Here is a 25,398-nt window from a genome sequence, read left to right as displayed (position 1 = left end):
GGAAATTGAAGCTTAGCTCAAGCTTCATAATTGACCTTCATTCTTGGCTCTGTTTCTATCTATCCAGACCAGAGAAGCTCTTGACACATCAGCTCCTGTCCAGAGCTGATGAGCAGGGTGGTACCTGGCAGGCATCATGACTGGTGGGTGGTTTTATCATAAGGAGACACAAACCAGAATTTTTACTTTCACTTTCATGCACTGGGTATATCAGGCCCAGAGCTTGTGTCTGGTGTGTCTCAGATGTGCAGCTGGTGACTGGAACCACACAGCTAAGGACAGCTGGGACACATCCAAACGTGGCTGCAGGAAGATTCCTTGGTGAGTTGGGATCCATGCTTTCCCCACATGTTCATCCTCTCAATGGCTCTGGAGGAGAAGGGTTATGGCTACAAGGATGGGCGAGCTCAGGGAAGATGAACAATGGTCACAGGCTCAGCAGATGGAGGGCTGGACTTCCAGTCAAATGAGCTCTGCCTGCTCCTCTCCCCTCCTCTACCCTCTGCATAGAAGAGGACATGGAATCCCTCAGATGGGATCTCTACACTGCCTGGGCCTGACCCTCCTTGTAGGGCTGCCTAAGACATGATTAGAGGTCTCAGGCAGGAAGACAACTCTTTGTCTGTGCTCAGACATTTTAGATAGCTCCAAAACAGAAAAAGGAAATGGAGGAAGCTTGAACACAGAGCCATCAACCATGCTGGCCTTGGGGTGCTCTTCCTGACCAAAGAGAATGAGGCTTTGAGTAAGATGTACAGACAAACTACTCGGTTTCAGCACAACTTTGCTTGGCTCTGCAGTGTGAGCACTGAGGAAAAACTGAGGCACAACAGACAGTGACTATTCTAAAGTGCATCAAGGAGGCTGAACAGGTAGGTGAGAGGCGATATTCCTTGGTTCTCATTAGCCTCTTTCTCCCGTATGGAGGACAGAGGATAAAGCCAAGGCTGTCTTGTGTGCTCAGGTGTGGAAGGGAAGCAGGTAATGGACAGAGAATGTGCTCTGCACAGTCCCCAGGACCATCGCACAGTGCTTACCTAACATGAGAGCAGACTGCTGTAGAGTGGGCTCTCGTGCAGCAAAGGGAGAAAGAAGTGTGAAATCCCCAGCGTTAGTCTTCCATCTAGAGACAGGGCTCTTTTTTCCTTTACCTCTCTGCTCTGAGTGATATGTTACATAGGGTTTGTCACCCTTCGCTAGACCTCTGTTTTGTTCCCTGATGGATGGAGCTAGGGTTGCCTGCACTGCTGAGAGCCCCAAGAGACTGCTCTCCAACTGTGGTGTCCTGGAAGACTGCGCAATGGTAGAGACACCAAGGAGTCCCTCAGATGCCACAAGTGTGAAGGCAGAATGAAGGAGCAGTGTTGTGTTTTATAAAAGAAAGTGAAGAAGAGGTGTGTTTCATGGATGTGCAGTCAGGTGTGGGGGAAGGGGATGCCTCTGTGGGCCCATATTGTGGCATCTCTTCCCCCTGAAGGACCAGCCACAGGATGAAGGTATAGTATAGAATAGTTTATTCAGGACATAGGGAAGAGATTTGAGTGAAATGTAGAGAGAGAAAGCAAGCAGAGGAGTAGAGGAATAGAAGCCAGCCATGAGCACATGGAGAGGGTGTGGAGAGGGGAATGAGGAGAGAGGGGGTAAAGAGCTGGAGCAAGGGCAAGAGAGGAAGAGAGAGAGGTGGGGGCAAGCAGTCCTTTTTATAGTGAGTCAGGCATACCTTGGCTGTTGCCAAGTAACTGTTGGGCGGAGCCTAGACTAAATGCCAACAACCAGAGAGAACAAGTCACTGGTTGGGAGGCTGGGAAGGTACTCCAGTGAAAGTCCAGACTTGCCTAGCCCAGTAGGTGAGGTGAACAGGGGCAAATGGCATACACTTTAAGGTCATTGAACAAATAGTGTGTGTTATGCTTCATGACGACTGAGAGTAGCCAGTGTTCAGAGTGTAAGAACCCCGACACCTCTAGCTGTTACCATGTGCTTCCACTGTCCTTGCAGCTGAGAGCTGATAAATGTCCCTCTGTTGCCTGACAGTATACTTACATCCCTTAAATGAATGAATAAATCTTTTAAAAAAACTGCCTAAGGTTGAACATTTAGAGAAGGGGACAGAGGACAGAGTGGTTCCAGAGCAGACACAGGGACAGGGTCTGACAGGACTCCAGCTCTGAGGGGATGCAGGATCCTGAAGAAACACAGAGAGTGTGTGGGCTCTGGGAGAGCACTGTGTCACTCATCAATTAACCCCTGTCACAGGGCACCGGCTCTGATGCAGGTGAGGTGCCTTGGGCAAGATGTCCCTGGCACTCATATGGGGAGAACAGGAGATGCTGATGTAGGCTCGATAGAGTAGAAAATCGTATCTAAAATATGGAGTAACATTCATAACACTTTGGGTCAAGTCCCTGGTGTAGCAAAACTGTCAAATTTGCAAAATTTACAGTCAAATCCTCTACATTACAGTGAGGCTCATGGGAGTTCTCATCTCATAAATGATGCTGGTCCTTAATAAGGTGTGTATGAGAAGCTCTGTGTGTCACAGACACACAGAAATTGTTTACTATTTTCATAAATTGTGTGTATTCCCAATTAGTAACTGGCAGAATATCTCTTACCATCTCTCCTGTGGGTAGATTGTATATAGTTTTTTCCTTCATAGCCATGTCTCTAGCAGGTGGCATCCCCCATGGATACTAGCAGGACAGGAGGGCTCTGACTTGGCCAGGATGACGGGAGAGGGGAGAGCTAGATGACTGCCACCTCTAAGTAGAAGTGCAGGGACCCCTGGAGGAACATCTGACTGTCACCTTTACTTTACAGCTCACTTCTCTGCATGGATCCATGGCAATGCATTATGGCTTTGTTTATTTGCTTGTTTTGTTTTCCCCGCTCCAGCCTGCACACCTGGAGAGCAGTAAGAAAAACCTTGTCAAAATCCAATGGATTGGAATGAGATCTCAGAGGACATTAGGAAAGGTATTCGATTTCTATTTCTCTGTGTGTTTCCATTTTACCAGGGCTCCAAGGGAAGAGGAGATGCTGCAACTTTTCCTTGTCCTAACCAGGTCCTTTTCATCTTAGTGACCCACCCATGGGTGGTCATTGTGTGTACCTTGAGTGTAAGATGCCCACAGGGGCTCATGCACTTGAACACTTGGACTCCAGTTGGTGTTGCTATTTGGGGACATCATAGAACTCACAGGACATTGAGGCTCCCTGGAGGACGTCCCTGGTGTGGGATTTTAGAGTATATGGCCCTGCTGTGTATGGTGTGCAAACTTGGTAGCACTTGCTAGGCTGCAGTAGGTGTACTGTTGAGAGTTTAAGGTGATCCTGGTCTACATAGTGATTTCCAGGCCAACCAGGGCTACATAATGAGACCTCGTCTCAATCATAAAATAAAGCTAAATAAAGAAAGAGTTGACAGTCTTGCCCCTTCCAGTACCTTCTATACTTCTTCATTGCCGCTGAGGTGTGATCCCTCAGTTTCCATTACCTGCTTCTCTCTCTTCCCTACCACTATGGACATTTATCCTTGTAGAGCTCTGTGAAAACCTGACATTTTTCTCTATCTGCACACACACACACACACACACACACACACACACACACACACACACGGTAGACATTTGCTGCTGTTTTAGGGTTTTACTGCTGTGAAGAGGCACCATGTCCAAGGCAACTCTTATAAGGACATTTAATTGGGGCTGACTTAGAGGTTCAAGGTTCAGTCCATTATCATCAAGGCTGTAGCATGGCAGTGTCTAGACATGCACGGCACAGGAGGAGCTGAGAGTTCTACATCTTCATCCAAAGGAAGCCTAGGAGCAGACTGCCTTCCAGGAAGCTAGAAGGAGGGTCTCAAAGTCCACAGCCTCATTGACAGACTTCCTCCAGCAAAGCCACACCCCCTAATACCACCACTCCTTGGGCCAAGCATATTCAAACCACTACAGCTGCTTTTATATAAAAAGAGAATAGGGAAAGGAGTGGTGGAATACACATCTATGTGTGGAATGTGGAAGACTTTGAAACTTTGAACTAGAAATGCAGTTGAATACAGTCAGCAGATCCCAAAGGGTTGATGTAGCAGACCTCTGGACATCATCAAGTTGCCTGTTATTTCTCAGCAATGGACACCGATGTCTGTGATGAACATAGAGAAAGTTGATGCCAGTGAGCACCACTTCCTGGTGTGTGGAGGGAGCAGGGTCACTCCTCTGCCCATGATGTCCGCTCTGCATGTGTGGAGCAGGGTCGCAGTAAACAATGGAAGCAAGGGGAGGCAGACACACAGAGACAGGTGTGTATATGTGACAGACAATGAAATGGCAGATAGATGACAGAAGACAGACATCTGGAATCTCATTGCCATGAGGACCCCAGTCCCACTGAGTAGTGCCTTATATTTATGGCATCGTTTGGTCTTCTCTACTTAACTTCTCTGTAAAGTTCCTGTTTCCAAATATGCTTGCTGAGCCTAAGACCCTTTACTTATGCATTTGGGGGTCATAATGGAACCTGCAACCCTGGATTTCCTGGAATATTTTGTGTGAGGGATCTTTTAGATTTAGTTTTTATTTTAAACCAATGTATCAATTTCTTTTATCATATCTTCTATGCCTGAGGTTCTCCCTCCATCTCTTGCATTCAAATGCTGATCCCTGTGTCTGTTGCTCCTGTCATCTCCTTGGACTTTCCATCTTTAGGATTCCTTCTGTTTGTGTTTTCTATATTCCTTCTGTTTCGATTTTCAGGTCTTGAACAGTTTTATTTATTTCCTTTACCTTCTAAGTGCATATTCCTGTATTTCGTTAGGAGGTTTGTTTGTTTCCTCTTTAAAGACCTGTACGTGTTTGGTTGTATTTTCCTATATTACTTTAAGAGATTTATCATTTCCTCTTATAAAGGTCTCTATCATCTTTATAAAACTGGATTTGAGATCATTTTTCTCTTTTTGCTTGTGCTAGGGTCTCCAGAGCTTGCTGTAGTAGGACAGCTGTGCTCTGAAGGTGTCATATGGCCCTGGCTTTGTTGATTGTGTTCTTGCTCTGGCTTTAAGCCACCTGGTTGTCCCTGGAATTTTCTGCTGTAGCAGTTATTGAAAGCTGGATGTAACCTCACGGTTCTTGGTGCAGCGGATTCTGCTGGGTGGCCTTGGGTTGGACAATGGAACTCAGGGGTCAGTGCAAGTCTCCCAGAAGTTGGCACTGGGAGGAAGGGAGAGGCAGACAGAGAAATGGTGGGACAATGTAGCTAGGGGAAGGGAGATATCACAGAAGTCCAGAAAGCTGGGCATCCCTCAGAGGACTCTGTGAGCAGGGAAATGGGTGCAGGGAAGGACTCTAACCTGTATGCTTCCAGATCAGCAGGTCTAATGAAGGTGAGTGGAGAGATGGCCAGACAATAGAGTTTCATGGGACCCCGTACTGTCATCTGACCTCATTATTTTTCTGATAAATAGTGGAATGTCGTACTTTTGAAAAAGTCATTGATAACGCCACGGAAGATTTAATAACAGATCTGAGGAGCCTTATAACTGAAGATGGAGCCTGGAATGGATTTGTGGAAGCAGTAGAGTTGTCAAGGTGACCTGCAGGGTGCACTCAGTGCTGCCCTGCCCCCCAGGCCAGGAGAATGAGGGTTATTTCCTAGTCAGGCATACCCACTCTAGGCAGTCCCAAGGGTTGGCATTGTGGACCCTCATTCTCAGCTATCCAAGAGGAGTGTTTACAACATGTTATTCCTGCTGGAAATCACTTTTGGTGGTTTGAAGATGTTGCTCAATATGCCAGGGCGATTTCTGCCATCTACTCTTTATGAGACTTGTAAAAGTTTGTTACCACTTCCTGATTCCCACCACCATGAACCAGTAGAGTGAGAAGATAAGATCATGCATGTGGGGTTCTTAGCATGAGGCCAGTACATAGTGGGGTGCTCAGCATTGGGCCAGCACACAATGGGGGCTCCTGAACGTCAGCTTTGCAAGGAAATTTTGAAAATGAGAGGAGACAAGGTCCAAAGGTCTCCTGTAGGACTGAGGAATCAAGGATATATTTTGAGACATGTGAGAAAAATATACACTGAACTAGCCATCTTCCAAGTTTTGTCTCAGTCCTTTCTTCCCATCTGAGGAGCTGTAACAACATCAGGATCCTTCTGTGGGCTGAGGAGGTAGGGAGCCGACGGTGGAGAGGCTCAGAGCTGGGTTGGACCCTGACTGTTCTCATATCCAGAGTCCTGAGTTGTTTCAAAGGAATGAGAGTTCAGTCAAATAGGATGTGTGACAGTCTGGGATAAGCAACATAACAGGGATGGAAAACCAAGTGCCAGCATCCTTCCCAAAGCCCAGAGAGACCAGGACCAGGGTCACAGCTAGGGGTCAGGAGAGACTGTGAGTGACCCTGGAATGGAGGTGTAGGTGGAAGGCTAGACCAGCTGGGCTGGAAGGAGAGGGAGAGTTCAAGGCATAGAGAGAAGGATCAGGGACCCAGCGGAAGAAACAATACAGGGAGAAGGGGCATTTCCCCTGCTCTGTTCTGACGCCTCATGTGTGTGTAGGGCTTTTCATGAGTATGTCCTCCATACACTGTCTGTAAAGACTGCAGAGTTCTTAGGAGTTTTGATCGTCATCACACAGCACAGGTGGTAAAAGTGAGCCAATGGAGACAGGCACCAGCCAGATCTGAGAGAGGTTCCGGCTTCAGAGTTCTTGTCCTCAGGATGAAATATCCTGCATTGAGTGTGTGATCATTCAAATGATTTCTGCACACCAGAAAGCCCACCCTAAGAAAAATATTCATCCTGAAACAGCTTCCAACAGCCAGGAGGACACTTCTCAGGACTGTTGTCCCAGGGGAGAGAGATGGAGCCACTCTGCACACACAAGGGGTTGGTGACTTAGGGCCAACTTGTAGTGACAGCAAATGAAAGCCTATTTCTTAAAGGGACATCAAGAACAGATCAATCCAGGAACATGGGCCTTATGGGAATCTTCCTAAGGTCCAACATGACTTAGGCTTCCAGTTCTCCTGGAGGTCAGAAATGACACCAAATTCCTCATCACACCCACAGCTCTAAGTTTGAGCACCTTTATAGGCAATTCTTGGGAAGAGTGTATCTCGGCCCCTTCATTTTCCTGGTTGAAGTAATTAAGAATATTGAGTAACTTGCAGTTGGGACCCAAATCTAACACTAATGCTGACCCTGTGTGCAACAGGGGCAGTTGGTCTGTGAAAAGCTTTAAAGCAAGTGTGCTGTCACTGTGTACTGTCTCCTGAGGCCATACAGGGATGTGGAGCCTTTCAGATGGAGGGATCCACTCTAGCATGCTCAGTCTGTATATCCTGCTGCAGGGCTCCCCCAGGCAAGCTCAGGCATTCCTACAGGCTGGATGCTGCAGGGAATGCAGATGATTTCCCAGCATCTAAAGGGAGAGGGGAGACTCTTGGGAAAGGTGCATTCATCACAGCCCACATAATTCTTAGGGTAAAGAGGATTTGCTCTGATCACACATCCATGTGCTTTCATGGTGTTCCCACAGGTAGTGATGGCACTGACCTTGAGTGGTGTCATTTTATTAAGTGCCTTTGTCTGTGGTGTCTTGACTATACATTACACACTGATGCTTAAGGACTAAGGATCGTGGACATCTAGGATGTACCAAATGTTCATAGTAGAATGGAAAACTTTGGATCTCTGTAAAATTATATCCTAATGGGTGTGTAGTATAAAGTTAAAGACTGAATAAGCTTTTATCTTTTAAAAAAATGCTGTTTTCCATATGCACCTGACTTCTGTCACAGCGAGGAGGGAGAAGCACTTCGTGATGCTCTGAAGGAACGTTTAGCACAGGATCCCACAGATGAAAATGACAGACCTCAAAGGGAACAGCAGAAAGAGCGGTTTCTGCGAGAGTTTCCTCAGTTGAAGAAGAAACTTGAGGACCACATTAGGAAGCTCCGAGACCTGGCTGACAAATTTGACCAGGTGCACAAGGACTGCACCATCTCTAATGTGGTGTCCACTTCTGCTAGTGCTGCCTCCGGAGTCCTGGCCCTCCTTGGTTTGGTTCTGTCAACCGTTACAGCAGGGGCCAGTCTGGCACTCTCAGCATCCTCTGTGGCTCTGGGAGCAACATCATCTGTGAGTAGTTTTACGACCACCGTTGTGGAAGATTCAATGACACTGTCATATGAATCTGAAGCCAGAAACCTGATTGGAGCCAGCATGAATGTTCTTGAAGAGATCTTAAGTATCATGCCCAAGATCACATGCAAGTTTTATAATACAGTTGCAGATTTAGTCAAAGCCTTTAAAACCCTCAAGGGTCAGATCCAAACCATCAGGAGAGCCAGGTCCATCTCTCGCAGGGGAGCACAGGCCAGGAACCTCACATCCACTGGAAGAAGCTCTGGGCAGGGTGTCTCCCAGATGACCAGAGGGGCCAGGATTAGAGCAGGAGTGTTTACAAGTGTGTTCCTTGGATGGGATGTGTATGACCTTGTGACCAAGCAACGGATCTGCATGATGGGGGAGAAACAGAGTCAGGTGGAGCACTGCGGGACCTGGCTCGCAAGCTGGAGGAGAACCTTCAGAAATTTGAGCAGAAGTACAATGCTCTGCAGTCAGACCTGCCTCAGTGACGCCCTCCCCTAAGCAGCTTAGGGTTCAGAGGACATGATGCTTATAGGGGTGGGGAAACTTTTTTTTTTAACATTAATGTCAGAAATATTTATTTTCTTGAAGATCACACAAAGGTTGGTAGGAAGGGAGAAGGTAAAGTGTCTTCCATGAAACCTGGGTTAAGGGCAGAGCAGCCTAAAGAAATGGTGACTGGAGCATACCCGAGGGACACCGGGACTGGAGATGGTAGCCCAGGATTGTACAGCGTCACACACCCATGCAACAACATGTTATAAAAAGGGAAACAGCCTGAGGTCAAGTCCATGGAAAAGATTGTTGGAAGTCTGAATTTCTCTGGCTCAGCAGAGTGAGGTCAATGTAGAAGGCCGGAGATCCCAGGAGAAGAGGAACCTGGAGTCTAAAGGGGATCCGACTTCCGGCAGAGTGGAGACTGCAGACAAGTCAGCACCCATCACTCTAACAACACCCTGCTGCATCTGAACATCTGTGGGGTCTCCTCGAGGTCTTGTGCTGGACTTGCTAATGCTTAGCTGTCTGAGAAATGATATTGCTTTAGTGGGTTTGCTTTGCTGTACTTTTTTCATAGATTTTTTTGGGGGGGGTAGTGGGGGTACAGGAGCAGCTTCAAATTAGGAAAGCATAAAGTACTTTTTATAAGTTCTTTTTTATTGGCTTTATCATTTGCTGGCCTGGAATTTCTAGGTAGACCAGAAACGTGTGATGGTCTTCTTAACTGATGCTGGTTCCATGGTAGTGATGTTTTATTGACTATAGTATAGAGTTCATTGCTTGTGCTAAACAACATCTGTGTGTGTTGATAAGTGTTTAGTGTGCCATACATTTGAAATCATATAGTAAGCTGCCTTTCAGATTGGCTTTTAGCTAGTAATATGCCTATGAGAATTAAAAATAAATAAATAAAAAGTGTGGATCAGAGTGTCCTAGAGTGTGGGGAATGGGAGTGTAACATGGTGGGTGTGGCCAGGGAGGGCTGTACAGGACAAGCAATGAGAAGTCAAGAAGCTTGCGGAGCAGAAAATGGGAGAGAGCCAGAGTGAGAGTCAAGGCAGATTACATAAGGTGTCAAACACTGTATGGAATGGAGATGAATTCAACCCGTTTGTGACAGGAGATTGGGCATATGGCTCTAAGGTATTTCTCAGTCTGTGGAGACTTGCTGGCCAAGGTGGTGTCTGAGACCAATGGCCTCTTGTGTTCTTATGTTCTCTAGCTTGTGTTCAGTAAATGTCAACTGACTGGTCTTGAAAAATGGAGTAAAAGCAATCACTTCACAGCCTCTGGACCTCTGGTATTGGCAGAGTCCTGAGCACTGAGGTGGCAACCATTTGCCTGACTTTCCTGTGTTGTCAGAGAACATGCTGAGCAGTTTTCTAGCAGATCTTCTTAATGTACAAGTGGGATGGGCTCGGCTTCTGTCCCTAGATTTAGAGATAGAGACATGGGGGTGTCCTAGTCCCTGCCATCCTGACTGTTCATGGGTCTATTAGTGTTCCAGCCCATTGCTCACTCTGATCAAAGGAATCCATCATGGTGGGCCTGTGGCTCAGCAGACATTTACATGGTCCTGTCACGGTGGGCCTGTGGCTGATAGCGAGAAAATCCACAGGAAGAGACAGACCATTAAAATATCCACCAAAGCTGAGAGGCAAACTTGAAGGGGGCCCTCAGCACAAAGCATAGATGGGATTGGAACATTAATACACTCCTGAAATAAAGCAGGGCAGGGATGCAGGACCTTGCTTCAGAGTCACCTGAAAGAGAGAACTAAGGATCTCAACCTCCAGGGACACAAACAGAGCCCACCCCACCTGGACATCCTGAAGATCTTCTAAGAATGACTCCATTGGCCAGTGATATGGCAAGAAATGTCACTCTGGGAAGTACCACGTTAGAGGTGGGATGCTGAAAAGCCGTTTGGTCCAGAGACAATTGCGGCCAATGAGAAAGTGACTTAATGCAATGGGAAGCAACTGGGTAGTGCTTTAGGAAGCAGAGGCTGAACACCAACGCCAGGTAGTGGAATTCAGGAGAATCAGCAGCCACGGCATTTTGCCAACCCGGTTATTTCATCCATCCAGTCCATACCATGGAGAGTATACTCAATGCGCAAACATGCTGGACACTGCAGAAGGGGCCCTAAAGCATGGGTCCATCCATCTTCCTCTAGGAACATCATAGAGTAGGGACAGGGATCTTCCAGCTAACCATGTGATAGAGGGCTTTTGAAGTCACTCAAGAGACAAATATTACAGGCTGCAAATCACAGGGAAGTGAGTTTACCCCACGCCCACAGCTCTGGGTGGCCATCTGAGAGTAGAAGAGGCAGCCACTGCCTCAGCCACTGCAGTCTAGCCTACAGCCTGAATCCAAGCATAACACTATATGCCTTTGCTCAGATCCAGGCTCTAAAGAAAAAGTGCCGACATCATCGAGGACCACAGAGGAAGAGTGTATAGTGGATGGAACGTGACTCCCGGTTATCATATTTGTGACAAGATGCAGATAACTCACCTCAGCCTGACGCATATGAGGGTCAGGAATTCCAGATGCCTTTGCAGAGGGAACACAGCATCCCTGTGATTCCAGTGATTGACACAGAGCCTATGTGTGGCTCACCTTGTAGACTCCCTGCTGAGTACTGAGGATAGAGCCAGTGTGCTTTAAATAGATTAGGGATCCAGCCTCAGGAAGACTGTTCCAAAATAGCAGGGGGTTGAGATTCAGGAGTCTGAGGAGGGTTCAAGAGAGTCACCCCACCAGGCAGTTCTGTAGAATAGACAAGGACACCATGCATTCCTCATTCATCAGAGAGAAGGTTGGCTGGTCACTGTCAAGCCATTATACATCAAATAGCTCAGTATTTTCATCTAGGTTCCATTTAGTCCATTGCAATAGACATAGGGAGGTGGGTGTGGCTGGGTCCCCAATGATTGCTGCCTTTGATGCAAGCTGTTCAACATTCAAATGCCACTGCCCACAGCCTGATAGGAACACCAACTGCAATGTTGACATTAAAACCAGGCAACAATTTGCAGGTTGTGGCCTCTGCTGTACTCTGCTTCACACACACACACACACACATACACACACACACACACACATGGAAGTGAACATCATACTAAACTAGGAGCCCTGCTTTCTAACATGACCTTGAGATTCGGGCAGAGAGGAGAGTTTGTGGCTGTTTCATCATCTTGGGACATGCTGTGGGCATTGATCTTGTCTTGGGCTTTCAGAATCCATGGGAGGTTCTGAAGTTTTTAGTCTGTTTGAGGAGAAGGTCATGAATTGCTACAGCTAAGCACGTGACTGTGTAGAGTAATTGCACATTCACATTCTGCCTGACCTGAGATTCCCTTCAGGGGGCTCCCCACTGCTCTCTGTATCCTCTGACAAGATGGTTCACGACCCACTTACCTACTGCCCTGCTAATTAAGGTCAAAGTCTACCACTGACTGGATAAACTTCTGAGCCCGGCACTACATGGAGAGCTCCCTTCAGTAGCAGGGCTTCCCTTTCTCTGACCCTGTCTGGGGAGTTTAAAACTCCCATCTCTACCTGCAGAAGGCCAAGAAGGCTTGGTTAGAAGTACAGGTTCAACTTCCTTTCTCCTGATAAGAACCCTGCTCCTGGGATTCCTGAAATGCCTCCCCAAGGTAATGAAGCATTTGAGTAACAGAAGCCTTCAGCCAATGACCTTTTCCCATCCTGGATAGTCTGATCCCTGTCCCCAAAATGATATAAGCACCCCAAGTAAAGTTCATATGCCTCCCTGAAGCTGGTCCCTGTGTATTGTCATTACTGAAAGTACTCACAGAGCTTTCCATTCTCCCACTCTGTCCCCCTGCCCCATCCATCATCTTCCTCCTTTTGCCCTCACGGACTAATCTAGGCTGATGATGTCTGACAAGAGGGAGAGTCACACTCACCTCAGTTACCCTGTTGTGTCTCCTGAGACTTTGTGATGGGGGATGAGTAGACAAGGTGATTGGACCTAAGCCATCTGATGGTAGATCCCTGGGGCAGCGTCCATATGTTCCTCAAGTTGGATCTGAGTCCTCACGTCTGGGACCAGAGTGGATGTTGTTCCTTTCCATCCTCTGAATGTTCTGATTCGCTTCAATAGATGTTCTTCTTGTCCAAATCAGTCAGACCCCCACTTCTGGTGTTTACCACCCAAAGACCCTCAATGCACAGTTATCATGAAGGGAGGGAGTTCAGTGGTCCAGGCACAAGAGAAACTTCAGCACCATAGTAGATTTGGCCTAATGCTGCTTGCATTTTAATATGAATTTGGGTCCCTCAAAACTGTTTGCATGAGAGAGTCTACAATAAGACACTGAGGGACCCCGCCCCCAGTTAATGCTGATTGGCAGAAAAAGATGCCAGCAGTCAATAGCTGGGGAGAAGAGAATAGTTTTAGGTTCCCAGGGTTTGGGACCATGAGGAAGGAGCAGGAAGTAGGTGCCATGACTTAGAAGTGTGTACAGGATAGAGAAGCAAGGAGAGTGCCCTAGGCTTGGGCTAAGCAGACGTGGCCTAGTTGCAGTTAAGAGCAGCCAAGATGGAAAATAGAAATTAGTAAGTAGAAACTCGGAGTTATGGGTAGGAGGTGCATTCTAACAGCAAGGAGGGTAGTCAATTACCCAGCTATTGTGCTACATAAGACATATGAAAATAAAGAGTTTGTGTGTGTCTTTCATCTGGGAACATAAATGGTCAAAAGTGGGGAGGAACCCCGCACTAGATTTACTAAAATATTCATACTACACAGCAGTTGGTGTCTGATGCACCTGGCGCCCAGGGGACATCTCAGAAAGAATGTAGTGTAGGAAACAGGTGACAATTGGACAAGAAGTGAAACATTTTATTCAGATGAGAGGAGGCTAAAAGGTGACCATGGCTCTGGACTTCAGGACAACTGAGAGTCTATTGCAGGCCACCCAGGAACATGGACTGATGGACAGGGACACAGTGAGGAGCCTCCAGCAGGGTGTCAGACACTCAAGAACTCACTGAGCACTGCCGGCTCCTTGGGAGGACAGAGGGATAGGGATCAGTTTGCAGACCGGAAGCTCTTGCATGAGTCAAGGGGAGTCCCACAGCAGACTGGAGAAGGGTCTGTCTCTCATTGTCCCTCTGCAGCTGGCCCTTACATAAACATTTATAGAGTCCCCTGAGCCTAGCCAGTCCTGGCCTTGCATGATGGCTGAGGAATGCCCCTGTGCCCTGTCAGGCCAGACAGGCATGGGTTGCAACCATGTACCAGTGTGGTCTGAAGATGTCAGAGACCAAAGGGAGTGCCTGACTGAGGGAGACAGTGTGAATGCACAGGAGGCCATGGAGGACTCAGTTCCCTGAAATCCTGGGTGCAGGTTCACAGTGAAGGGAAGTCATATATCTGGTACTCAGGGAGCCAGTCAGCTGACACAACACAGGCTCAGTGTGTCACTGTGGGGATCCAGCTTGGCTTGACTGCAGAAATCTTGAGATGCAGCCATCAAGAATGGCCATTAGATGTCCCTTCCTGCTCTTTCTGCCCAGGCTCCCTGCCATTTCAGTGGCACATGGAACCTTACGACAGGACCCTGTGCTGTCAGTATTAGACACACACCTGACATCCTTAAGACCAGTGAGACAGTAGCTGCCAATTTCTGCCTCTTCATCCTTTCAGCAGTCCTTCCAAGCCAAAAATGTGGCTCTTGACCCCAAATTGGTCGACGCTGCTGACCTCAATATGTTTGGCTTCTGATAAAGTCAGTCTGCACCCACTCCCCTGCAATGTGCTGTTGTGTAAAACCTGGCCAGCAAAGGATCAGGCCGTACACGGAGAGCTGGAGGGCCCAGGATCATCTCATGCTCTCTGGCCTGGACCTGTTTAGTGCTTTGCAAAGTGCAGCCCCAACTTGAACTGTTCTTCCAAGCTGACAGCCATGCTGAATTTGTTCCCTACGCAGCCGCCTGCAGAGGGCGGAACAGGGCAAAGGTCCACTGAGCTAGGTGTGCTTACAGAAGCAGGGCTTACAAGGTTCCAGCAGCTTCTGCAATGTGTGCTCCCTCTTGCTACCCTTTCCACTGGAGGACGGAGAGGTGAGGGGGCGGTAGGGGTTCACCTGAAGCAGACAGGAACCCAGATGCTGAAGTTAGATTTTATCCTGAGACGTTAGAGGAAAATTGTAGTTCATTTTGTTTCTATATGATCCTAGCGCCCCGAGGGAAGAATTACAAGTTAAGCTTCCACCGTGTAGAGAGCAGTTTGACCACTAGGTGCACACTAAAAGCAATACATATATAACCAAAAATTCTTTCTTACCTTCACACTACTGTCCCTGTACCCCACAGGGATCCACTTGAATTCTGTTCGTCCTTTAGATGGCCTGACCCTTGGCAAGGGCTCCACTCACTCTCCTGTCACCAGCAGTGCCACCCTCAACAGCATCACCAGCTCTGTCACTATCCTGAAGTCACTTGGTAATAGACAAAGGGTGAGTTGGTCCTGTTGCTGCAGGAGAGGAAGGGCCATGGTCGCAGCCCACAGCACCCATGGGGAAGGAGAGGGAGGAGCCACTGTGTCTTCTCCATATTTAAAACCCTCTCTCTGGCTTTTACCCATTAGCAGTGCCTCAGTTTCCCCAGACATCTCATTGCTGTCTCCTGCAGAGTGCAGCCTGTGTGTTTCCAGGGCCTTCCCCATCCTCTAGCCTTCTCTGCCCCTCCCTTCAGACTCTTGCTGCTGGCTTCTCTTTGACCCACATTAACTTTGTCTCAGCCACAGAAACACAAACTCCTCAGTGTTCAGTTCCACACACCTGCTCTCACCTGCTTCCCCTCCAACAAAATACCCCCACTGTTGCTAACTGTGTCCAGGCCATCTTCCTTGACCCCTGTGCTGCTTAGGGACGGGTGTCCCTGAAGCAATCTTACTGCACTCTTATAGGTTTAGATGAGTTCCACTAGACAGACCATGGGGTAGGTGACTCTCTACCCAGTCCATCCAGGAGGCCATCTTGTCCCTGCTCTACACCACAGGAGAGGCTGACTCCATATCGAGCTTGCCCTTAGCCACACAATCTAGCCCAAAGGGAGGACAGACAGACTGTGGAACACAAGAGTGTCCTCTAGTGGGCAAGACCTAGAAACTGCACAGGTCATCTCTTACTTTCCATTGGTTAGAACATGGGAAGAAGGCCACCTGAGTTGCTGTGGTGCAGGGGACACTACACAATGCACTGCAGCCTCAGAGGAGCCTCAGCTGTCAGAAGAGAAGCGAAACAAGCAGGAGCAAGAGGCCCATGTGGAAATCTCAGGCATTCCTCTCAAACCACAATAAAGAAAACACTCTTTAAAAGAGGAAATCTTAAAAGTTGGGAGGGAATTATCAATTATCTAAAGTTAATAACCCAGAAAATATACAATCATTTACAAAGAGCACACAAAACATGTCTAGGTCAGTTTTTACAAATTTATTCTTCAAAAATTGTGGAGCAAGTGTAGCCCATCCTATTCATCTTGGCAGATCTCATCCAATTACAGCAGATTTTAGCTTGCAATAGGCATTAAAGCTTTTGATTTTCCCAGGAGACTGGTAGCAGAGAGAAGGGTTCACCATTCATATCCTGTCACCTCTCCTTCTGTTAGCGTCAACAGTGGCATGTAGGGAGAAGAGCTTGTGACGACTGGACAGGCAGTATTACCAGTGTCCTTTCTTTCTAGTCTTGAGCATTTTACCAATGGCACCCATGTGACTACCCAAAACCAGAACAGGAAATGATTTTCACAACCAAAGTCTGACTGTAAGATTGAGAAATATTTGGATAAACACACAATGAGGCAGAAGAAGAAAAGAGGAGAAGGTCTCTGTGCCACCAATAACAAAGCCATGGAAAGATTGACAGCTCAGTTGACCTGGTGAGCCTCAGCTGGGAGCAGTAGAGTGGGCAAAGCTTAGGAGCAGCCATGTGGCTTAGTCAGGACTTGGATGTGCTCCCCAGCTTGGGAGCTTGGCTCTTAATTGGGAAGTTGATGGATCTAAGAGCTGGAGTCTGGTAAGAGGTCATGAGATTGTCCCATCTCTGTTCTGGCTTCCTGTATCTTAATGTGTCCTCTCCCTTTAGCAGGCACTGCTGTGAAGGGGTACAGTCAGAGGCTCCCATGTGTTCATGGCTCTGTCCAGCATACTCCCTCCCCAGTCATCTGAGCTGCACGGAAGAGGAAGAGGTCACTTAGTCAGGCTGTCGTGAACCTCTTTGAGCTCCCGTAACTTCTGCTCCAGGTTCCAAGCTTGCTGCTGAAGCTCTGCAGCAGTCTGTGACTTAGCACCTTCATGCAAATGCTTCGAGTCTTCCAAAAGGCTGATCACATCCAGCAGGAGGAAGAAACCTGTGGTGGCTGCACCCATGATTCGGACTCCTTTGGTCATTGCCAGAGTGGTACCTCCAAAGGCTTCCTTTACCTGTTTAGTGGTTTGGGTTGATGTCTTTCCTGTGGTCATGAGACGCTTGGCATCATTTGCTAGGCGAGGGTTGGCTTTGGCCAGCTGAATGGCATTAATGCATTTCTGGATGCCTTGTATGCTCTGGATGGTATTTGTAGATACAGAAATAAGTCTGGGGCCACTCTGATCCAAAACTTCTATTATGCCCTTCATTGTGTCTTTGTTGGTTGGCACCAGCTTGCTGGCTTTAGCTTCAGCAGACACCACACTTACCTTTTCCACAATGCTTGTGGAAACACTAGTCACAGTGGCTGCTGCCCCCAGCCCCAAGCCAGTGGCTGACAATGCCAGACTGACTCCTGCTGTCACAGGTGCCAGAGACAGACCAAGGATGGTCAGGACTCCAGACACAGCACTGCTGGAGCTGACCATCACCCGTGAGATGGTGCAGTCCCTGTGCACCTTGTCAACCTTGTCTGCCAGGGCGTGGAGCTTCCTGATGCTCCCCTCAAGCTCCAGTTTCACCCGAGGATAAGCATCCAAGAACCTTTCCTTGTGCCACGGGTCATTTTGGATCTCCTCTTCATCTTCTGCATCAGTATCAGCTATGGTCTCAGTCAGGGCTTCACTCAAGGCATCTTCCTCTTTCCTGTAAGAGGAGGGACAGCTGAGCAAGGAAGACAGCTTATAAAGTAAGATCTGTCCTGTAGGAACCACAGAGCATTCACTGTGAAGCAGAGGAGAACATTACAGCTGTGTAAGCTTTCTTTCTGGGATGAGCACACTTGATAAATCACACCATCTTTAGTTCTTCAGGACACAATGAATTCAAAACTATTTATACGTGCCCTTTAATGTTTTTATTTTATTTTATATGTATGAGTGCTTCTCCTGCATGGGTCTGTGTTCCATGTGCCCAGATGGTGCAGGTTGAGGACAGAGGAAGGAATTGGATCCCTAGAACTGCAACTCAGACAGTTTAGACTCTTTCGTTCTCCAGCACAGCCTTCTATTGCTAAACAATGAGAGGTGAGGTGAGGTAAAAAAAATTGCTGTCCTTACCAGAGTGAACTCTTCATGGAACACTAATGTTCCCTAAATTAAAGGGTTAATTCTTTTCTCTAACCTCACCTTTCTTTGTTTAGAGTTCCTAGGGAGAAGTGTTTTGGTAATGAGACATTGACCTTGAGGGGAAGGCTCCCTTATTAAATGTCTAGCAATAGAAGGGTGGGCTGGAGGATACCATGTCCTGCTGGCCAGGAGTGCCCCTGTTTGCCTGGAGCCTTGTGCTGTGAGACTCTGCAAGTTGCACATCTCTAAGAGAGAAACCTGATATAGGACATTCTTTGAAGCTGGAGGTCTTTTTTGCACTGCAGTGGTGTGTACTCCTGAGCTGTTGGGATAACTCACAGCTAAGATCTGTCCACTCAAAACACAGCGCATAGATATCCCTTCCAGCTGTGAGTGAAGGTAAAGAAACATGAGTGGATTCCACATTCACATGTGGGGAATCCCCATTCACATGTAGGGAATCCCCATTCTCATGTGGGGAATCCCCATTCACATGTGGGGCATCCCCATTCACATGGCTCCTTCCCTAAGGCATCTCACTGTGCCTCTGTAAAAGATTAAGTAACAGGGAGTTGAGAATTCAAAACACACAGGTTGCTAAGCCCTTCCACTAAGGAATTCTCAGCCTGAGAAAGGTGAGGTGTGGTGGGGATTTTACTGTCACCTCTGACCCCAGAGGAAGGAGACACCAAAGGCACAAATTTCCAGGAGGGAGGGAGACCCCAGTCACTCATGGGAACGGTGTATTTGATGAAGGCTCAGCAAACTTCTAGACACTGAAGTCAGCTTGACAAGATTTCTGTTCCTTGAGAAAACCTTAAGTCTTGTAAACTGTTCCCAGTATGGATGGACCTTGGTTTTCTATGCTCTTCCTGTGCACCTTGTGCTTGCCCTGCAGAGACTTGGCAGAATCCTAAGTCAGGTTGGGAGAACATGCGAGACCTTTCATGCTTAACCTCCATCAGGTTCCCATGTCCAGCCATTGGTGGGTTTGGCCTGGGCTTTCCTCAGGAGGAATCCCATGAGGTCAGCTTCACAATGCCCCTACTCTCTGCTCTCTACTGCCTGTCACTCAGCTCATCTGCTGTGAGTCTCCAGCTGAAGGAACTGACAGACTTGTTGTGTCTTTTGTCTTAGAGCAGCTGTCCTGAACAGTGCCTTCCTGCCTGTGGTAACGTCAATCAGATTAAGTGTTCTTTCCCATGGGCGCTTTCTTGGTGTGTGACACTCCATGTGACCTTTCCCATGAGGCTCTGTGTCCTGAGGACAACAGAAGATTCTGCTTAAAGCCTTAGAAGGGACCTGAGGATGTGGCTAAGTTGCTGCAGTGTTTGTCACACATCAGGAGGACCCGAGTTCAGTCTTCCAGAGGCCACATTGGAAAGCCAGATTCTGGGCCTAGGCCTGTCATCCCTGCTTGGGGATGCAAGGTTAGGAGGGTCCTCATGCTCTCTGGTCAGCCAATCTGGTCACAGTGATGAGTTCCAGGTAAGTAAAGGCACTTGTTATTGTAATGGGCTGGAGAGAGAGTTTCTTTATTCAGATGCATGGTTCTCTTGCAGAACAAGTGAGTTCAGGTCCCAGACCCTACATTTAGTGGCTCACAGCTGTAGGGGTCTCGAGTCTTCTTGGGCCTTGATGTACTATGGATTTGACTGTACTGCAGGTTAGGGAGCTCACACACCCTCACTTAATTTCATTCAATACTGTGGGTCCTTAAAATTCCATTTCCAAACACAGTCACCAGGGTTAGGACTTTTACCAATGTGTTTAGGGACACAACTCAGTCCCTAACATGAATGACATCATTATAATAGGTCCTGTGGCAGGTGCTCAGGCACACACTTAACCAGCTTGTCCCTGATCCATTCAAACTTATGCATGGTCCTCTAACCCTGTCCTTTCCCCTTCCTATCTAGAGAGAAAAGGGCTTCATTGGGTCTTTGGCTGAGTACCTCTCGTTCTTGTCCTGCAGGTCATTTTGGAGCTCATCTTCATCTTCTCCATCAGGATCTGCAAAGATCTCTGCAAGAGACTCTCGAAAGGCAGCTTCCTCTTCCCTGTAATAGGAGAGAGTGACTGATACAGGAAGACTGCTTATAAAATAAACTCACTGACATGGACAAACCATACATAACACACACACACACACACACACACACACACACACACACACACACACGGACACACACACACACATTAAATAAAGTTTTTTTTGTTTTTGTTTTTTTAAAAACTACCTTTCATTGAACACCTACTGTGTACTGGACGCCTACTGCCTACTGGCTTTATGCTGAGCCCCCCACAGACATCATCTTATTTTTCTTACACAGGAATGATGGAGGTGAGGGTTCATCTTCTGCTGCTATGTATTGAAATGCTAAATTCTGTAGCTGGAGATCTAGCTGCTCCTAAACAAGGGAATTCCCCCACACCAGCATTTGTTATGTAAACTTTGCTCCCAAATGTAAAACTTATAATTAAAAACAAAAATAAAACAAAACACAACAAAAAACTGGTGACAGCCAATTCCTGGGGAGAATAGAAGGTTGGAGTTACTGGGCAGACAGTCAAGGAGAAGGATAGTGAGAGGGAGAGAGAAGAAAGGGGGAGGGAGAAGACAGAGATCAGGAGATCTCCATTAGACGTGGAATACCAGGGCCTCCCAGAACAGACTGTTGGAGTGGAAGTAATCCAGAAAGAACCAAACAGCAAGTATTTGGGGGAACACAGTTGGGCCAGTTTATCCATTAGAGATAGAGATTAGAGGTAATCCCCTGACAATCAATCAATCAATCAATCAATCATAGTCTGTGTCTCATTCATTTGGAAGCTAGCCAGGGATAGAAATAATTCAATCCATCTACACAGGAGCAGCAATGTCAGGAGCAATCTTGTCCCCTGTGGCTGCTGCCCGCTCTCTTCAACCAGAGGCTGTTCTCTGATTGGGAGTAAGGAGGAAATGGTTGCTGAGAAGGGACACCTTAACCCTAACTACTTGGTCTGCCTGGAGAGAGTATCCCTGCCTGTGAAAAGCCAACCATGCACGGGCTCTGGTAGTGCTAGTGTCCCCTAGGAAGATGACCTGGACAAATCAACTTCTGCCACAAACTGTTTCCAGGTTTCCTCTTCAGTCAGCAGGAGCTGCAGGACCTCTAGGCTCTTCCTGTCCAGGAGGTGCTGAGCCACAGTGGGAATGAAGCGCTTTCTCTCTAGATGGGAAGGAAACACATATGGTTAGAGGGCTGTGCACAAGAGTTGGAGTGAGTCCGAGTGTGTGTCTGAGCACCTACCACATGGAATAGTCTAATGGTGTCATTAGTGGCAGGGGCTGAATATACTCTTAAACTAATTGTTAAAAGCCCTAACCCTGGTGACTCTATTTGGAGACAGAGCACACATAATATTGAAATTAAGTGAGGGTGTGTGTGAGCTCCTGACCCATCCTGTTAGCACCCTTACAGTCGTAGGTCATGTGCAGGAGTGGGGCACAAGACCACTTACCTGGGGTGCTTATGACAGCTGCCAGGTCTAGGTGTCAGGCAGAGGACTTAATAGGTGTACCTTCCAGCTCACCAGGTGACCAGGCTACAGGAGGAAAAGGTACCTGTGAGACAGAATGGGGACAGCTAGGTGATCAGGGATGTGGGACACACATTTCTTTCAACAGTGGCTTCCAGTGACCAAAAGAACTTGACCCTTCTTCTGTTTCACTGGGCTCTGTCACTGCTATTTAATGACAGTCTTGTGACCCCGAGCCTTTCTGCTCTCTCAACAGCAAGGTGGAGGTTTGCAATCCTGTTGGGGACACTGGAGAAGGCTTCAGCTGAGAACACAGCTGTGGAGAAAGAACAGATTGTTCACACAGAAAGGGAGATGGAGAAAAATATTCAGCTAGCCAGCTGCAGGTGGAAACTGTCTCACACTGAGACACACAGAGACAAGGGTAAACCCTCACTTGGGTCAAAGACACCTGACAACCTCCCTCTTCTACACTTTCCTGATTGGTCCATCAGTTCCCGCACTCCTTTCCCTGAGCCTCTCTTCCAAGCTGTCTGTTAGCTGTGGTCCCTCTTGCCTCGGGTACCCCAGCTGCCATGCCACACTGCCACTACTGACTGCTTGTCCCCTTAACCATCCAAGCCCCTCTTTGGGAACCAAAGCCAATCTCTCTCAACCTTTCCACACCAACCCCTGAAGCCTGTTGCAGACTGTACCTCTAGCAGTTTGTTGAGAGACTCCGCAGTCATCCTCTCTTGGTCCCCCTATGTCTCGTGGGTCTCTCACCCTCCTCCTTCCCTGATTTCTGTCTGCCACTGCTGCCTTCACAAGCCTGTCAATGTCCCTGATTTAGCTTCCTCTGGGACCAGCCAATCAACTCCAGGTTACTATCTCAGGTGACTGTTGATTGGCTGCTGGGATCTTGGCAGTTTAGGTTCCTAAATCAAGCATGGATGGGCCTAGAAAGGTCCCATCATAGTCCGAATACCTACATCACCTGCTGCCTTCCCCATTCTCTCTCTACCTGAATGTTCCACTCTCCTGGGGACGCTACCTGTGATCCCTGTGGCAGTCCATTACCAAGGCTAGGAAACTAAGATGGCCTCTAACTAGCCTGTTCCTGACCTGTGCTCTTACGGGGCCTCCAGACTCTGTTGTGTTTCTCTTGTAGCATAGGGCTAGGAAACACGATAAATTAAAGAATTAAATTCCAGATGCTGTCAATTGCTGGCCTACTGTGGGAGTCGTAATGCCTTTGGGATTGAGGGCTACAGAAGCTTCTAGAGTTTTGGAGGGCAATCAGCTTGACCCAGTTAGATCTCAGACCACTTATTGTCTCCCCGCCACTCCATCTCCATCTGTCCCCATGCCTCTCTGGTCCCTACCTCCTATCACTGTGGCAATGGATGCAAGAGAAACTCATGAACAAAGGTTTTTCCTTATCTCTGCCATTGAGAATCACATGACTACTATGACACTGGCTTTGAGCTCTGGCCAGGACTCCCAGCCTCTGGGGGAAAATGGTATATGAAGATGGGGGAATTTTGTCCTTATTCTCTCTAACACTCTCCCCTCTGTCCCCAGCTTAATGTACTCTAATTTCTATGTATAGCATCGATCTATCTTACAATTTTACTTTAACTGTATTCTCAGTGACCTCCTCTCCGGGCCTTAGAGTGAAGCTTCTCTGTTAGGCTCTGTCACATTGTCTGCAATGATCCTCTGTCCCCTTGATTGTTATTCTAGCTTGGATTCCCAAGCATCCCCACACCGCCTTGGTCACATGACTGTCTCTTCTCCCAGAGCTCCTGCTAGAGCCTGATGCCCTGGCAGCTCCTTTCCAGAGGTTCCCTTTCTTACACCAGGCAGTGTTTTATGTGTCCAGGTGGAACCACAGCTAACTCCACGTATCCAGCAGGCAGAGCCAGAGGAAACAGGGAAAACAGGAGCAGGGGGCCAGCTAAGTGTTAATGCCAAGGGGAAGAAGGAATTGACTTTGCAATCAGGCTGCAGAAATCAAGCTAACGGAGTCTAGTGACAGCAGAGAGCACTTCAAAAGTCTGAAAGAGTGATACAGGGGTTGCAGAGGGGGCACTCGGCTTCCTGCAGCGATGTCTGACTATAGAACACAGGCTTATGGGTGTGTGTCCTAGTTCACACAGGAAGGCCCTGTTCTTCCTGCTTATCCTCTACAGTTGAGCAGAGGGCAGGTGAAGCCCAGAGGGTAGGTGGCTGTCACCACCTGTCAGTTTCTATCCCAATATCCTAGTCAAGTCACTCTCTTCGGAGCCTCAGTTCCCTCACAAGGTCTGACTCAGAGTAGGGGTTCAGAGTCAGGTTGGGTGAGAAAACCTTGGGGTCCTTGTGTCTCAGAAACAGCCCTTGTGCCCATTCTGCTTCTGTCACAGCACCCCAGGGCCAGCTTTGGGTGTCCAGGCTCCAAGAACAGAGAGGCTTAGTCCTTGTTCTCCATTCTCCTTGTTTTCTCCATCTCTCAATAGAGAGAGTAACAGTAGCCATTTCCCGGAGGTTACCTGGCCAAGTCTCAGCCATCCTGGTTGAGCCCCCATAGACTTTATAGTTTCCTCTGAGGAATCTCTCATGCTGTCTTGTGCTTAGGGCCGATGGAAAGGGTGGAAGAGCCTCACCCCAGCCTGGCTGCGAGGCCAGCTTTATTGCTTCTGTGCCGGTGTCCTGAGGCAGATGCCAGCCTTGCAGAATTTATCAACAAAGCTGGTCCATAACCTTCCTTCAGAGTGCCTAAGGGGGTATGCAGGTGGGAGAGCTTAGGCATTCCCCAACTTACCAGGAATCTTCAACAGGCAGTGCTCAGCAGTGTGGATCTAGTGACCATCTGTGCATACAAGGCATAAGAATAGGCATAACAAGGCACGCCTTCTCCTGCTTATATACCCAAAGCAGAAAAGGAAAGAGAAAGCCCCATTTCCAAGGAACTCACCACCAAAACAACACAGGAAACTTGTGGCTTGCTGGATGCTACTACATCTTCATCCCATGCTCCCTGCTGACCTACTCAAAAGAGTGACCTTTGACCAGATGTTCTAGGTTCTCCTTGGCTGTGCCCATTTCAAATGGGGGCCTCTGTAGTCTGGAGGGAAAAGACCTGCCTCTACAGACTAGGGGACCCTCCATAGATCACTTCCTATATCTCCTGGGTTCTGTTCAGTCCTTCCTTCTTTGCCTGCAGCCTCAGCACCACCCCATATCCTGAGTGCAGTTGATGCTGCCTGGGATGGCATAACAGCATCTGAACATCTGCTTTCTTGGGTTTTCCATTCAGGAATCCCCGCTCTGAACCTCGAACCACTAAGTATCACAGTCTCTCAGTATAATAGGCTTCTAGACCTTGGTAGGCCCTCAGATCTTAGCACTGCTGACTCCATGTTGGAAGTACCATTAGGCCATAAACCTCAGTATATACACAGCACCACATACAAAAACAAAAACAAAGACTAATCCTTCAAAGTCTGTAGTTCTGAGAAATTATCTAAATGTAACCTGCCCTTTGTCTTCTATAGATCCGTTTCTGGCTAACTGTTCTTGTTAATTGAATTATGTCAACCCAGAATATGGTTTGGGGGGTTAATAGTTCAGCCTGAGAAAAGTACAAGGCTACGCTGGGATTCTGAACACTGTTGTAGTTGCTGGCTGGCACAATAAATATTTTCTATTGTGTCTAATCCATGTGTGGTGGTTTGAATATG

The 25,398-nt window shown here is 47.8% G+C and overlaps 1 protein-coding gene and 1 pseudogene across 1 annotated transcript; one reads left to right on the top strand and one right to left on the bottom strand.

Moving 5' to 3' along the window:
- Positions 1-236: 236 nt before the first annotated feature.
- On the top strand, positions 237-9,572 carry Apol11b (apolipoprotein L 11b). Its single transcript, NM_001143686.1, has 4 exons — positions 237-321; positions 2,896-2,976; positions 5,465-5,588; positions 7,806-9,572. The coding sequence occupies exons 2-4, from the start codon at positions 2,940-2,942 to the stop codon at positions 8,656-8,658; spliced, it is 1,014 nt and encodes a 337-aa protein (NP_001137158.1). The 5' UTR covers positions 237-321; positions 2,896-2,939; the 3' UTR covers positions 8,659-9,572.
- On the bottom strand, positions 16,125-24,555 carry Gm8221 (predicted gene 8221; annotated as a pseudogene).

Source organism: Mus musculus, chromosome 15 (assembly GCF_000001635.26).
Source record: "Mus musculus strain C57BL/6J chromosome 15, GRCm38.p6 C57BL/6J".
Classification (NCBI taxonomy): Eukaryota; Metazoa; Chordata; class Mammalia; order Rodentia; family Muridae; genus Mus; species Mus musculus.
The sequence above is the reverse complement of the archived record's forward strand: the minus strand, read 5'-3'. Positions and strand labels throughout refer to the sequence as shown.

Coding starts and splice junctions, on each gene's coding strand:
- Apol11b (NM_001143686.1), top strand. CDS start 2,940: ATGGATTGGAATGAGATCTCAGAGGACATTAGGAAAG. Junction 2,977..5,464: donor CTCAGAGGACATTAGGAAAG/GTATTCGATTTC, acceptor TCTGATAAATAG/TGGAATGTCGTACTTTTGAA. Junction 5,589..7,805: donor GAAGCAGTAGAGTTGTCAAG/GTGACCTGCAGG, acceptor CTTCTGTCACAG/CGAGGAGGGAGAAGCACTTC.